At 48.2% G+C, this 15,422-nt stretch overlaps 1 protein-coding gene across 3 annotated transcripts in view; it reads right to left on the reverse strand.

Annotated features, from left to right (window-relative positions):
- Positions 1 to 1,394: 1,394 nt before the first annotated feature.
- Positions 1,395 to 15,422, reverse strand: part of DNAAF9 (dynein axonemal assembly factor 9) — a 152,448-nt gene continuing 138,420 nt past the window's right edge. For all 3 annotated transcript variants that reach the window (XM_082428909.1, XM_082428908.1, XM_082428907.1), the window contains 7 exons: positions 13,877 to 13,963; positions 10,494 to 10,600; positions 10,093 to 10,167; positions 7,914 to 8,119; positions 6,698 to 6,763; positions 5,361 to 5,454; positions 1,395 to 4,784 (listed from right to left, as the gene is read on the reverse strand). In XM_082428909.1, coding sequence (XP_082285035.1) covers positions 4,672 to 4,784; positions 5,361 to 5,454; positions 6,698 to 6,763; positions 7,914 to 8,119; positions 10,093 to 10,167; positions 10,494 to 10,600; positions 13,877 to 13,963 — 748 coding nt within the window. In that variant the 3' untranslated portion in view covers positions 1,395 to 4,671. The remainder of the gene's footprint in view (positions 4,785 to 5,360; positions 5,455 to 6,697; positions 6,764 to 7,913; positions 8,120 to 10,092; positions 10,168 to 10,493; positions 10,601 to 13,876; positions 13,964 to 15,422) is intronic.

Here is a 15,422-nt window from a genome sequence, read left to right on the forward strand (position 1 = left end):
TTGTGACTTTCAGCAGCTCCACCTTCTGCTTCAAATCACTTTCCACATGTCTATCCCACCAGGATTCCTTGATTCTGGGACTCTGTCTTGGTCAAGCATGCCCTCAGGGTTCAGTTCAGTATTCCCCGGCCCCTACTGTGGGCCACTGGTGGGGAGGACCCCTTTCCCCATCCCCGGACTTCTTGGCCTCCAAGTCCTCCTGTCACTCAAAGATCATCCAGTTCTGGAGTTCTTTGCCATTTACTGTCTCCCCCTTCTCTCTGACAATTCTTTGGGGGTAATCCCCAAACCCTGGCGGTTTCTGGGAAGTACAAGCACAGGAGCTCCTTCAAGGTTCAAGCCCTGTAGGATGGCGCATGTGGTGGTGTGTCTGGGTGGGGGGGGGCGCGTAGCGGGGAGGGAGGGGGCGTGTTGGGAGGCTCTGGGTAAGCCGGTGCTGAGGAGGGTGTATAGTACTGAGGCCAAGACCCCTCCCCCAATTCTCTCGGCTCCTCGCACGGTTTTGCGATCACATAGAGCCTCCAAACCCAAGACCACCTTCCCAACCATTTGAGGGAGGCTGCCTGTGGAGCCTGCACCCTCCCCCTCGGGCCAGCTCCCAGATCTTCCCAGTGGGTCACTTCCTTCGTCCGGAGGCCCCTGCATTGAGGGTGGGATAGGAAGCAGGGTCTCTGTGGACGCCGGCGGTGCCCCTCCTCAGTCGGCCCTTTTTCCGAAACGACAGAAGCCCCTGCACGGGGTGGGTCCTTGAGAGCTCCGGGGATTCCGGCCGACCTCTCCCTTAGACCGTGTGGTTCCAAGGCCCGCCGGCCTAGGGAGCGCCAGGAGGGGTGCTCGGATCTAACCCGGCGAGGGCAGTGACTCTGCCACCCGGGCCAACTACTGTCCCTTCGCGCCTTGCTCATCCCCCCGATTGTAAAGCGGGACCGAGTGGCCACCTGACGGAGCTTTGGCCGGGATTAAACCAAGCTACCAGCCTGTGAAGCAGTGGTTCCTATGGCAGCCTGGTGCAGGCGGGGTGCCCCGCAGGCCAAGCGCCGGGGCTGCGGATGCGGCTTCTCTGGGTGAGGGTGGGAGAGCCTATCTCTGGGGCCCCGGGAGACCCCCGCGCCCACAGCCAGCTTCCTCGAGCCCCTCCTTGGGATCTGGGACTCCCAGAGAGTGCCCACTGCAAGCCATGGTGGTCTCCTCATATGAACTGTATTCTCCATGGCCGCTCAGGGGTCTGGGGAGGGGAGTGGAACTCCCGAGGATCCCTCCTGAGGCAGCCCCAGCAAAGAGGCGTCCCGGGGAAAAACTGCGGGGAGGTCCCCAGTCCCAGGGGGAAGGCCACCTCCTGAACCCCCAGGGACACTTCGGGAATACAACAACAGGCAACTACTGGAGGCCCTGCCTGTTCAGTGATAAGTTTATTGGTCCTCAGCATTACATCTCAGTTAACAAGATAAATTCACATACACAACTGCAGGTAAAAAACATGAAAATAATATAAAAATAAATTGAAGGCTACTTTTATATATTTACTGAATTAAGTAGTGTAATAAATACTATAATAAGCAAAAAGCTTCAATCACACAATTGTTTCACTGAAGTTACAGTAGTGTTTGTAAATAGGAGTTTTAAAATTTAAGTTATGAATATTAAAGCACTGAAAAACTAGTATAAAAGTGAATTTTGGCACGTAAGTGAGCTCTTCTGCCATTAGTATTTGACAACCTGGAACAGTGAGGAAGCGATTTCTCACCTACTTTTTGAGGTACAACTATCCATCTAGGTCAGCAACACGGCTGGAATACTTAATAGCTTACAATCTTTGAGTTAACTTTTCCCTTTTGACAAGCCCAAAGAGCAAATCCAGAGCTTATTACTGTGCAAAAAATTTCCGAAATCCTAATAGAATTTAGGAGGGTACTTTTTTTTGAGACCCACAGGGCCTAGTGTCCAGGCCTCAGGTCACAGCCCCCAGGACTCTGTGGGGCCAACTCCACTCCTTGCCAGTGGCCCCTTCATAGGGTGATCCCTTTTCTCCAATTTCTGCCTCCTTCCAATCAAAAACAGAAAAATCCCACATCAAAATGTAAAATAACCTATAACTTCAGCGACTTCAACACTATCACACTCACTCGGGGTGATATAAAACTGAAGCTGCTAATAGAAAAGTGGGCAGAAAGCATGTAAGACCCTGGAGGACTTCTGCCTATCCCTAGGAACCTGATGTCTTTGGCTGGATCCCTGGTATCCACTTCTAAGGTCAAAATTTCAAACACAGTGTCATGGCCCTTCCTCTAGAGACAGTCTAAGACCCCACACCTCCACCTGGAGTGTCCAGAGGAATCAAGTGGATATTAATCTTCACATCCAAGACCCAGAGGCCCCAAAGGTTACAGAAGGGGCAGTGTGGGGAGGAAGCATCCTCCCAGCCTCAGTCCTCAAAGAGCTCACACAGTGCACTGCTAGTGTGCCTCTTCACCAGGGGCACAGCAAGTACGCCCCAAGGAATGCCCTTTCGCCAGTGTGCCCTTCACACTCCCAAGCAGGCTGAGGAGTGTCTATGGAAGCCTCAGCCAGCTTTGCCTTTTTGGCTTTGAAACTTAACATTTTGACTTTTTTCAATCACAGTTTCATATTCAAGTTGAGGTAATCACAGTTTCCCCTCTAACAGGAGAGGAATTGGGACAGTGGGGCAAGTTGGTGAGAGAGCATTTCTATGGACAATGGTCAGAAACCAAGACCATCAGGAGGTATAACCCCATGCAGTGTTTAAGACCCACTTTTATGGCGGGCTCCGACCCCTCTTTAAAAACTCTTTTGTGCAGCAGCCAGGAAATGGCTCGAGCTCCTAGAAAGAGAGCTTTCATTTAAATGTTCACAGCAACCCACCTGGAGGAGATGGCCTGTCGTCTCCCCGCCGCCACCCTCCCACCCCTGGCTCCCTTTTCTAAGGCTGCTTGAGTTTTTAAAAAGAGCTCAGTAGAGCTAAAGGAAGCTACAGTAACTCATTATCATTTCATCAATTGCACTTAAGATCTCTGTTATTGATTCTGAAGCAGAGGCAGGCCCACTGTGGACCCCAGCCTCTGGCCAGCTAGAAGTGAGGAGCTCCCAGACTGGGGCTCCACACCTGGGCCCTTGTCACCAGCAGCTTTGGGAGCTGGGACTGGAGCACATGGGCCTTTCAGAAGCCTTTCTTCAAGCAAGAGTTCTTATTAAATGGTATTTGGAGTATTGTTCATTTGGCTTCAAATGAAAAATTTTTTTCTAATATAAGTACATTTTACTAACAAGCCTTTAACAACTGCTTTACTACTTGCATGCAGGCCTCTGTGTGACAGACTACATGTGCTCCATCGGTTTTCTGTCTCTCCTCTGTGCCAGGATCCTTTCTCAAAAACCCCTCTACATTACTAGAAACTTTGCTGGTTTTGCCTATATGCTCCTTCCTAAGGCATGCAAAAAAATAGGTGAAATTCAGAAAGCATTTACAATCTAGGCAGCTGAGGCGCTGAAGTCCTAACAGACATCACCTAAGTATCTGTGCCTGTGACCTTCCTCTTCCCCACACTAATTCTGGAGGTCAGGCATGGGATACACTTGAAATTCCCCTCTGCTTTTTAGTCCAGCTGAAAACAAAGCTACTAGAAGGAATTCTAACTTGGATATTGGAAATTCCTGGTCCCCTGGAGCCAAACAAATACAAGGCTAGCAACGATGCTTGGAGACATGAGATTCCTGAAGGTTGGGCTGAAAACCAGGCCTTCCCTGGCAAGACTGAGGGGAGGTATGGGTGCTGAGACTGAACCCCCTTCAAGTGAAGATGCCCCATAAGCGACCAGAACCCTGGGCCTAAGACTATGCAGTTGCAGGACACTGCCCTTAACAGTGAGGCAAAGCATCACCAAGGAGGCCTGAGCAGCAGTTTTTCTCGTCCCCGAATGAGGTAAACCAGAGTGATGACATGAGGAGGCTCAAAACCAGTCCCAAGGGGGGTTGCTTGTGTCAATTCAAAAGCCACATACTTCTGGAAAGCAACAAGTCTTTCCCCTCTGTTTAGTCCGTAAGTGAAATTCCCTCATTTTAGAATAAGCTGCTGATCTCCGCCCAAGCTGTTGGCTCTGTGGGTTGGGACTGACCAGGGCTTGTGCTGTTCCCTCTAGGACTGGGCACAGGGTCAGCAGGGCCCAAGCCTTCAGTGGAAGGGGCCTAAACAGGGAGGCAGGCACTCCACTGGAGTGAAAGGCTCTCCTGGGGTGATGTCTGAGGCCCGAGGCCTGTGGTGGCCTGGGCCCCCAGGCATGGCCACAGTTTAGCAGCCAGAATTCTTTATGTCCCAGCAGTCACTCTGTGCAATCCAAACGCTCCTCCCCACCCTCACACACTGCTGCAACAGCCCAAAGGAAATACTGTTATCAGAGACCCAGAGGTCCTGGACTGCCGGCTGCACACAAAGGGCAGCCCCTGTCTGCTCATCCTCCATGAGGACCCCCCTCCCCCGCCAAATCAGTGGTGCAGGTGACGCTCTTCAGCGCTGTATAGAGAATAATGACAACATGCACTCAAGCCAGCACACAAAGGCCAAGGAGAACAAAGACAGCCCCTCTAGGGAGAGGCCTCTGGAAAAGCTGAGGTTAAGACACCCCGTTTTAAAACGTCCATCTCCAGGGTCTTCTTCCTCTAGGGCTTCTGCTCAAAGAGGTCATGATACTCCTGCTGCTCCAGCTCGCGGTTATACTTCTCGATTTCCCGGTTGGCTTCTTCCACGTAGTCATTCATGAACTGGTCCATGACTGGCACCTCATTAAGGAAGAAGGCCCTGAGCCTGGGGGCCGAGGGAGCTGCCAGGCCAGAGGAATATGTGGACAGATGAAGTAGGGGACACTGAGGTAGTGAGTGCTCACCCTGCACAGAAGGTACCTGACTGGCTTTTTTAATATACTGGCAGCACCACAGCTGCAAAGAATGTGACAGGGATTGACACAGGGCCCATCATGGGCTCTTAGAACTGAGCCCTTCAGCTTTCACTAGCCCACAGCAGCACCCCATCCACCTTTTCACAAATTAACTACTGTAATCAGACCCAGTCTCCAACTTGTAAATCATGACTCCCTGATGACCACAGGATGTCACCACAGCTGCATTTAAACTACAACCCACAGAGTAACCTCAGCCATCATTGAATGAAGAATAAATGTAATTTTAATGACTCTAAGAGGACAAAATGAAAAGTCAGCCTCTGTGGCTTGCCGTGTATTCCCAAACCCAGCCAGCACCAGGGGCTGGGCTATGATGGCTCTAGCAGATACCCTCTTTACAGCCAGGTTTTCACACACCCCCAGCCTCTCTGCCCCAGATTCCAAGGATACGTGGGTGAAAATCAGTCTTGTCACCAAAGAAGTTGACAAACTGGGTGCCATTATAAAAGTAACCTGCAGGTAGGGGGTCCAGGTGGCGTTTCACCTGTAGGAGAAGAGTCCTGTTAGAATTATCTGACCATTTTCTATCATTCACTCACTCATTAAAAACAAAAACAGGGACTTCCCTGGTGGTCTAGTGGTTAAGACTCTGCACTTCCACTGCAGGGGGCGTGGGTCTGATCCCTGGTCGGGGAACTAAGATCCTGCATGCTGCGTGGTGTGGCCAAAAAAAAAAAAAAAAAAACCCCAAATCAAACAAGCCTATTACCCTAGCAAAATAGCCCACTTTGCCCTGTGGAAGGCTAGGTGTGCCAGGGAATTAACACCATCCTCACAGCAGCCATCAAACAATGACTGACGGAGGTCCTCCCACCTCTCAGGGAGGAACTCCAGGATTATTCATGGGACTAAGCCCCAGGTGCCCACAGTGGTACTGGTTTGACAATACACGATTCCCTTCTCTTACTTTCCCATTTTCCTAATAGTGTTTTCTAGAATCACTTCCAAAATAAACTACCTGTGCTCAAATCCTTGTTTAAGGTGTGCTTCTGGGGAAACACACACTGCCTGCCTTCTGAGGTGCCCATGGTGTCCTCACCAGGAACACCCAGAGATGCCCAGGCCCTGGAGTCAGAATAAAGGGGCCCTCCTCAAATCCACATCAGGGGCTCCTGGAGGCCCAGAGTCCTGCCCCACCTGCTCATTACTGGGACTTGTGACACAGCTCATGCTGAGACCTGGACTCTCTGTCCCTTTTAACCTTTGCCCCCAAACCCATCAGGAAAAGGCCTCAGTGGGTACGGGAACTGGGGTAGACCCTGGGAGTCAGCCTGGAGTCTGACAGGGCTCCTCAAAGGGCCTCTCGTCCTGGCCTCAGGATTTCACAACCTGCCCATGAGCAGCTTCAGGATCTAGAGTTTTTACCTGGGCCCTCGCTGGTTTCTCTGTGGTTTATCTAGGACAGAGGAATGGGAGGAAAGGACTTCTGCAGCTGCTTGAACACGGTGACAAAACAGACCTCCACGTCACCTGTTTCTCCCACAGGCACTAAGTTCTCCTCAATTTCATAACCACATCACACCAGAGGTCACCCCGCCCTTCTGAGGTTGCAAGGCCAGGTGAGCTGAGGTTTCTCTTTACCCAGCTTCCCTCTGTGGCCTGAGAGAAGCAGGACCTCCAGCATGCCCTACAAACAGCCACCTCACTCAGGAATCCTAAAGATAGAGCTGTGCAAGAACAGCCTTGGGACACCGAGGGGACTTAGGCCTCCAGGGCAGGGTACTCACATGGATGTTCCTGATCTCCTGCTGGGTCAGCATCCCCCTGGTCTTCAGGGCCTTCCTCTGAGGCTTCTGTGCAGAGATGTAAGGAGGCGTCAGTTTCCAACAGAGCTGATGGGTACACGGGAGGGTGAGGGCTCAGGGCTCTGGGGGCCAGTTACATGACTGAGACGCCAGCAGAAGGGGAAGCACAAGCATCGTCATGGACTGGATACAATATCCTGCCTGTCTGCCCCTTGAGAAGACCACTTTCCCACCACAGAGCCCTGCGGGCCAGGGGGGAACAAACGGCAGAAGAGAGACTGATGCATTTGCAAATAGGCATGTTTCTGCCTCTTTGCAGATTCTCAATCCTAAGCCCCACCAGTGACAGACATGCAGACAAAAGAACTGGAGGTCTCACAGTCAAATACCATTTAAGAGTTTACCTAATGCGTCTGAGAAAGACCCAGTCTGCAAGCAGTCATTCCTTAGTATAAAAGACAGGTCCCAACTGAGCATGTACAGAAGACCCAGGCCCCAGCCAACTCTATTTCCAGAGCTCTAGAATAAGCTTAAGCTCAGACTGTGCTAAGAGACTTAGAACCCAAAGCTAGCAGCATATTAGAGGATTTTAACTCCAGTCCGGATTTTTTTTCTTTGTAGTATTGGACTAAAGATGCTTGTGTGGATCTATAGGCAAGCCTCCTCTTCCCCTGTACATCTCTCCAGGGCCTCCAGGCTCACTGCTGTCTATGCTTGGAGTCTTGGTTTGCAAAGGACTCTAAGCATATCTTTGTTGTTTTTCCTTTCTAGAGAGAGAACCAAAGTACAGGAGATGCTGGGCTCAGAAGACAGGAGAGCCTATGAATTAGGTTCAGCTAAGAAGACATTTTTGAGTTTAGAACACTAAGCTGATCCAGGGTCCACATGGAACAACTAAGTTTCACCTAGGTCCTGGTTAAGCCATCTGATAACTCCAGTCTGCCTTGGGAAGCAGGACTGGAAATGGCTTTGAGAACCTGGGCTCGCAGGGTAGGCAGCAAAACAAGTCTGCCTGGAGTTTGCCCCAGGGGCTTCCTCCCACTCTCAGAGTCCCTGAAAACACTGGCTGAGCCTGTGAGGGGTGAACCAGTGGGGAGAAAGCAGGGAGAAGGTGGAGAGGCTTCTGCCTCAGGTCCAGTAGCAACTCTGAAGTGTCTGGTCATATCAGTGCCAGGTCTGTCTGGGCTTTGGAAACCACCTGCTTAGCTGACTGCCGCAGCCAGTCCTTGACACTTTCTTCCTTCAGGGAGCAGCCTATGAACACGAGGTAGCATTCCTGCTGCCCACTGCTGCCTTGAGGTGTGCTTCTGGAGTCAGGCGGTGGCGTGGGTCCCTCCAAAACTGGCACGATGCTCAAGGAATTGGCCAGAGTGTTGTGGCAGACCTCCATGGTCCTCTCAGAGTCTGCAAGGAGAACACTTTAGTCCCTGAGACCCTGCCCCGAAAGGAGAAGGTTACACTAAGACTGGATTAGTGCAGCTGTGGGGGACAGATTCACAAGATATGCAGGAGGGAGAACTGACATGACTGGCAGCAAATTATAAAGGATGAAGTAAGAGAGGGAGGAACAATGTAAGTTTCTAGCTAAGCTGATTGGGTGATCAGGTAGACACCATTAACCCAGAAGGGGACTACAAGAGGAAGAAAAGGTTTGCAAGTGGGAGAAGAAGAGTTTGACTCTGCATCTGCGGCATTTGAAAGACTGCAGGACCCTGAGTGGGAGACATCTACACAGTCGTTAGAAGAAGGGAATGGCTGGGGTCACCCCTATGGAAGAGGTAGTTGAGGAGAAGCAAGGAACGCTCCTTTGGTAGAGGTGGAGGGGGTGGGTCTCAGCTGAGGCCTGAGAGTCCATGGGAGGAGGGCAAGCTCAACAGTACAAGTGCTGCAGGAGGGACACATGGGTGGGAACAGAAAAGATGTAATCGGGTTTATAAGCTGAGGAGCTGGGGGCTAAGATATACTGAAGACACAAGAAAAGGGTAAGGTTCCCCAAACAGGCATGATGAGAAAGAGATCTAAAACAAAGAAAGGTTTACCTTTAACAAGAAAGGGGTCAAGAGTCAGTTTAAATAAAAAAGAAAAGGAGGTGATGATAGGGGAGAGGGAAGAGCAGGTGGGGTCTGTCAGAGCCTGAGGGAAGGAAGTGGGCTTGAGTAAGGGGCTTGTAGAGAGGGGCCAAAGTTTCAGATTCAATAACATAAATTAAGCCAAAGGTTAAGGACCTTGAGAGATTCTTTTATAGAGGCTCTGCCACCTAATTCTCCTATCTGAACCCAGATGATTCCATGCTTACAACTCTCAGTGGCTCCCTGCTGCAGACACCCCCAGTTACCTGCCCAGCCTCCCCTTCTTCCTCCAATACCAATTCCCCATGGGCAATGGCAACTTGATCCTGGCCAATGAGAAGTCTGCTGAGGAACTGATAAAGACACCCACAGAAGAGCCAGCTTCTTCCATCAGCTGGCTGTTGTGTCTGGATGTGACACCTAGACCTGCAGCACTACCTGGCAACCATGAGGGGTGGGAACCTGAGGAAAAGCTGACACCAAGAATGTAAGAACACAAAAGCCATACATTACCTGGGTCTTCAGTGGCCTTGCTATGCTGCCAGATCTCTTGACTTCTTGCTATGTAGCTAACACCTGCTAGTTGAGCTGGGGTTTTCTGTTATAACTGCCAAAGATGCCCTAACAGACACACTCCCTCACTTCCTCCCCTGGGACCCAGACACAGTAAACCCTTTTTGGTTCCTGAAACATGCCTTTTTTTGCCTCACACCCACAGCACATGCTCTGCCTTTTCCCTGGAACATTCTCCCCTTTCTCAATGTTGAGTTAACTGGCTCCTTGTTTTCACACCTTCCCTGAACCCCAGCCCAGGACTGACAGACTTCAGGTTGCAAGGGCTCCAGGGGTCAAAGGCTGATAAACAGGTTTACTGAACAGAGGGGAGGAGAAGGCAAGTGGAAGGCTTGAAGACTTTGGCAGAAACGGATCCAGAGCTGGAAGGCTCAGCATTGGGGTAGCTCCTGGTGACAGGTCTAGGAGGAGGCCATGGATGGCTCAAGATGGGTGGAGTGTGAGTCTCTAGAACAAGGAAGTCAAGGAGCTGTGAGGAGAGGCCCTGGGCAGGTTCATCCAGGGGCAGGAAAACAGATCCTCCACTGCAGAGCAGAAGGACCTGGAGAAAGACTGGGACCCTGACTGAAAGGGATGACTGGAGGAGTCTATGGTGTAAGACCCAGAGGGGAGGGTTTTTTGAGAGAGTCTAAGAGGCATCAGTGGTCTGCAAAGCACCAGCAGAGGCTATGAACTCACATCGTGAGATGTGAGCACTCCACAGAGTAGCGCTCCCAAATCCAAGCGCCCAGTTACCTGAAAACTTCACTTTGCCCAGGATGTGGTAGATGTTTCCAGAGAAGGGACTTGGCTTGATAGAGGACTGAATTGCTGGTGGAGGAAGAGGACAGGGTTGTTACTCACCTGGGGGCAGAGGCCAAGTCCAGGGTGGCACAGCTGGGAGGGTTAGGGACTGGAAAGGCACCTCCTCTAGGGTCCAGGGTTCACAGGTACCCCCACTAGATCCTCCCCCAGTGGCTCTGCCACTATTCCCAGGGGTAAGGGACTCCTGGGTCCTCAGATTCTTCTGCCTGCTTTCAGACCCAAATGGTGAGAAGAGACAGCACACACAGAATGCTAAAATGGTGCCAGGAAGTGGGGACAACTCTGGGGCATTCTTTTACCAGTGTCTGGGACATGTCCCGGTCAAGGCTTACCTTTACACTTGGCCACAAAGCGAGTCTTCTCCAAGGGACGACCAAACCATACACAAATCTGAACCATTAATGGAAAGACCGATCCAACATCAAATTTACCTTCATACCTTAAAAGGTTTAAAAAATTATAAATACAAGTAATTGGGGCTTTGAGTGTTACTACATACTACATTGGAAAGAACTACATATCACTTATCATATTTGAATTCTCCCTTAATTGTACGTCATTTTGTGTACAAAGCACTTATTTGAAAGCATTTATGTCTCTTTCATCTTGAGACTGAGAAGCATGTTTGTCCCCTTAGAGCAGGAAGGTCTTACCTTCTTTGGACTAGCAATTCCTTAAAGTCAAAGACCCCCTCTACCTTTGAAGCTTGCCAGTATCCCAACTGGGATTAGGGGTCCTTCCTGGTACCCTTGGAGCTCTTCCTCAGGATCCCCTCCCACTCTCTTCAGGGTTCCCACTATGCCCCACCCTCACTGAGGGCAGTTTAACAGACTACATTTGGATGTGCAGTCTCTCCAGAAGGAACTAAAGGGCTGGGGCATCTCTGATCTATTTTCTCAGTTTTGAGTTCAGCAGACATACTGACTGCCAAAGACTCATTAAGAACGCAGCATTTTAAAAATTTAATTTTTTATTATGGAAAATTTCAAAGATATGCAAAGATAGAAGGGTAGTGTAATGAATTCCTACCACCCAGCTTCCAAAGTTATGAAACTGTCATTCCTTCTTTTGAATGATTTCATTGAGATGAATCCCTTGATTGGAATCAGTCCAGGAGGGCATAACATCTCATGGGTAATTTATACCACCACCAGCAGTAGATGAGTGTACTAGTTTCACAACAATTCCCCCAGCAATGAATTTTATAGATATTTTTGCCTAAATGTAACAGGTGTCAATCAAAGCAACAGTGAGGCACCATTTTGCATTTGAGTATTACCTACATGGAATTCTGTTACCACAGTTGCCATTTATACTTGGTCTTAAGTGGACTGTTCACATCTATATAATATGGGTTACTTCTCTTAAGTATCTAAACAAGCTTCCCAAATACTATATTAACCCTTCGTCACATTTGATGCAAACACTTCCCTCCAGTCTACTGTATTTTCTTATTAGTTTCCTTTGTTGAAAACTGCACTGCAGTTTTGAATTTTACATTGTTGAAAGTATCTTACTCTTTAAAGCAACTTCTTTAAAGTAAGGTGGTGGCATAACATTTTTGCAAGACTGACATGTTCTTTTTGTTCTCTCCCCATCCAAACATGAGATTTGGAGACCACGGGCTTCTCAGGCTTCTGTGTTCAGAGGCTATATCCTTAGGGGAATTTGGAGGGGCCAGGGGAAGAGTACAAGGTTTCCTTACAGACTAGGAACAAGCCCTTCTACCAGGGGAGGTGGGGGTGGGGTCGATGACAACAGAGGGCTGTGGGAGGGGAATGGCTGAGAATCTGCACAGCACAAAGCTGAGCACATCCTGCAGCTAAAGCCTGTTCACTCTGAGGTGGTGGCCCTCACCCAAGGAGAGAGGGGAGTAATGTATAGCGATGAGCAAGAATCTGATGACTGCCATCTTGTTAAAAGAGTAAATCATCTGATTCCTAGGAATGAACTTGGAAGGGAGGGGCTGAAGGGTGATTCTGAGGCCCCTCCATCTTTGATTCTCTACAAGGACTGATCTTCCTGATAAAGGAAGATTTCAGACTCTAGATTCACAGAGACTTCTAATGAACTCCCTCATACCTGGCTCTGTCCTAGATCGGTCTGCCTCCAGAAAAGTCTGTGCCCTGAACTAGGTTAATGTATGCCATGCCCACAATGAGTTGGTATGGACTGGAGAACAGGTGCTTCCCTAGGCACCAGGTGGAGATGACAGAAGTCTCAGGACCAGGCCCAGAGGTGTGGGCAGCAAAAAGGTCAGTAGCTGCAGCCACTGGAGAGGAGAGTTTCACCCCAGAAGCTCCATCTTTTTCTTTTTAGCTAAGATATTATTGTCTTGTTCAGGCATAAAGAATGATCCACTTACTCACTGTTTAAGTATGGTGTGACTCAAACCAGAGGTTCCTTCTAAAAATAAGCCTGAAAACCTTCAATTTTACATACTGACCTTTTTTTTTTTAAACAGGATAGTACAATCAGTTTTTTGCTGGTACAAAATACTGGTGATGTAAGGGGTGGTTGGAGGACACACAGAGGTGGCTGAGGGAAGTGAGTGAGGATAATAAAGATGATCCAAATCAACATGAGGGATCAATTTTGGCTAAGCTTTAACAACTGTCTTCCCCTGAACCTTCAACAGAGCAAAACTAGTTATCCATTCCATACAGGGACAAGTGCAGCATGGTGGTTAAGAGTACAGGCTCTGCTGTACAGCAGAAATTAACACAACTTTGTAAATCTATTATACTTAAAAAAAAAAAAAAATACAGGCTCTGAAGCCACACAACCTGGGTTTGAAACCCAACTCTTTCATTTACTTGGACAAGACATTTAAGTCCTTGCTGCCTCAGTTACCTTATCTCTAGAATGAAGAAAATAATGGAATCCACCTTGCAGGCTTGGTTTGAGGATGAATGAGATAACACAGGTTGAACTCTTAGAGTGGCACTGTGAACAGAACTTTCTGTGATGATGGAAATGTTCTGGATCTGAACTGTCCAAGACAGTAGCTGCTAGTCACAGGTAGCTGTTAAGCACTTGAAATGCGGCTTGTGTGACTAAAAGGCTAAATTTTAAATTTTACTTTATTTTTATTAATATACATTTACATTTTATTAAGTAGCCAAATATGGCTAGTGGCTGCCGTACTGGAGAGCGAAGTCTTAGAACAATGTGTAGCACACAGTAAGTGCTCAAGTGATGCTGGAAATATGATTACAGTGTACTTCACACTCTCTTTTCTCTTCCTCTCCTATCTGGAGGACAGGTTCAGGCTAGGAGGCCACCTGCAGAGCACAGAACATCCCCTGGGCCACAACAGCAGGGAACCTACCTGTCAGATGGGAACCCTAGAGGACTGACTATTCTCAGGAGAGACTCTCTCACCCGGGAGGGTCATAACTCCTTGGTTCCATGGCGGCCACCTCACCCTCACTAGAGGCTAGAGCAAACAAAGGATACCACTGTGCTTAAGGCCTATAAGATGACTCCTTAAGTCTCAACATCCAGCAAGGGTCTCAATTTGGACCCCAAGATGTGGATCACTGGGCTCCCAGCAAGGCCAGTGGTTACTGGGACATGGCAGGTTGTTGCAGTTGCCATTGTCACCCTCCTAGAGCACACCTGGTATTTTCACTTTCTCTTTTTCTGTCCTGTAAATAAATAAATCACTGAGTTTATAAAGAAATCTTAGCTACTTTTCAATGATGATACTTGCCAGCCAGGGTACATTAGATATCGAGATCGTAGCATCTGAGGACTCGAAAAACTATTTTCTGAGAGAATCAGTTCAATGTCTTCATTCCTTTGAAAACATACAGAAAATCCAGGTTAATTAGACCTATTAACCTTAACCTGTACATTCTGCTTACTCTCTACATCCCCATACACACATACAAGTACATACATATATTTTTTTTTCTGTTATTTCACCCCTAAATACTTTAGTATGCATCTCTAAGAACAAGCACATTCTCTGGAAGAACCGCAACAGTATTATCACACTGAGGGAATTTAATACTGAGGACAAGCAGCACTGGTACCACATGGGAGCTTGGTGGAAATGCAGGATCTCCAGCCTACTCCAGACCTACTGAATCAGAACCCTCGTTTTAATAAGATCCCCAAGAGGTTCATATGCACATTAAAGTTGGAGAAGTATTGATCTAATATACATCCATTTTCAAATTTCCCCTTTTTGGGGGGATAGGGCACTCAGGATCCAATCAAGAATTGCTCATTAATTTATAATCTTTATTTTCCTTCAGTCTGGAATAATTCCTCCAACTTTTTTTGTTTGTTTGTTTCTCATGGAGTTGACATTTTTGAAGAGTACATGCCAGCTGTCTTGTGTCCCACAACCTGGATTTGTCTGGTTGCTCCTCATGATTAGATTCAGCTAAACATTTCTGGCAAGATTAATGGCCAAGTGATATTGTGTCCTTTCCACAGTGTCACGAAGGAGGCACATGACGTCAGTTTATCCCATTAGTGGTCTTGCTAAGTTTAATCATTTGGTCAATGTCATGTCTTCTAGATTAGAGCTCTCCATTGTGAAGGTACTTTTCCCTCTTTGTAAGTAGTAAGTAGTCTGTGGAGTGACAGATACTTTTTATTTATTCATTAATTAATTTAATTTATTTATTTATGGCTGCTTTGCATGTTCGTTGCTGTGCGCGGGCTTTCTCTAGTTGCGGAACAGCAGGGGCTACTCTTCGTTGCAGTGCGCGGGCTTCTCAGTACAGTGGCTTCTCTTGTTGCAGAGCATAGGCTCCAGGTGCGCAGGCTTCAGTAGTTGTGGCACATGGGCTCAGTGGCTGTGGCTCGCGGGCTCTAGAGAGCAGGCTCAGTAGTTGTGGCGCATGGGCTTAGTTGCTCTGTGGCATGTGGGATCTTCCCGGACCAGGGATTGAACCCGTGTCCCCTGCATTGACAGGCAGATTCTTAACCACCGTGCCACCAAGGAAGTCCCGTGACAGATACTTCGAGAGAAGTGAGTATCCTTTTCCTCAACAATCTGTCATCCACTGCTTTTAGCATCCATTGATAATTCTTGCCTAGATCAAGTATTATATGAAAGGTTACAAAATGCTGACTTTCTAGTACTATAAATCCTTATTTATTCATTAGCTAGCATTCTTCTATAAAGAAGAGCTTTACTGTTCTGTCCCTCTCCCTTTTTTTAGTATCACCACAGACTCATTTTACTCTACGTGCTATATAATCCATTATTATCATGGTTCTCTCATATACTCAAGTTGTCC

Source organism: Balaenoptera physalus (genome assembly GCF_965194825.1).
Source record: "Balaenoptera physalus genome assembly, chromosome: 16".
Lineage (NCBI taxonomy): Eukaryota > Metazoa > Chordata > Mammalia > Artiodactyla > Balaenopteridae > Balaenoptera > Balaenoptera physalus.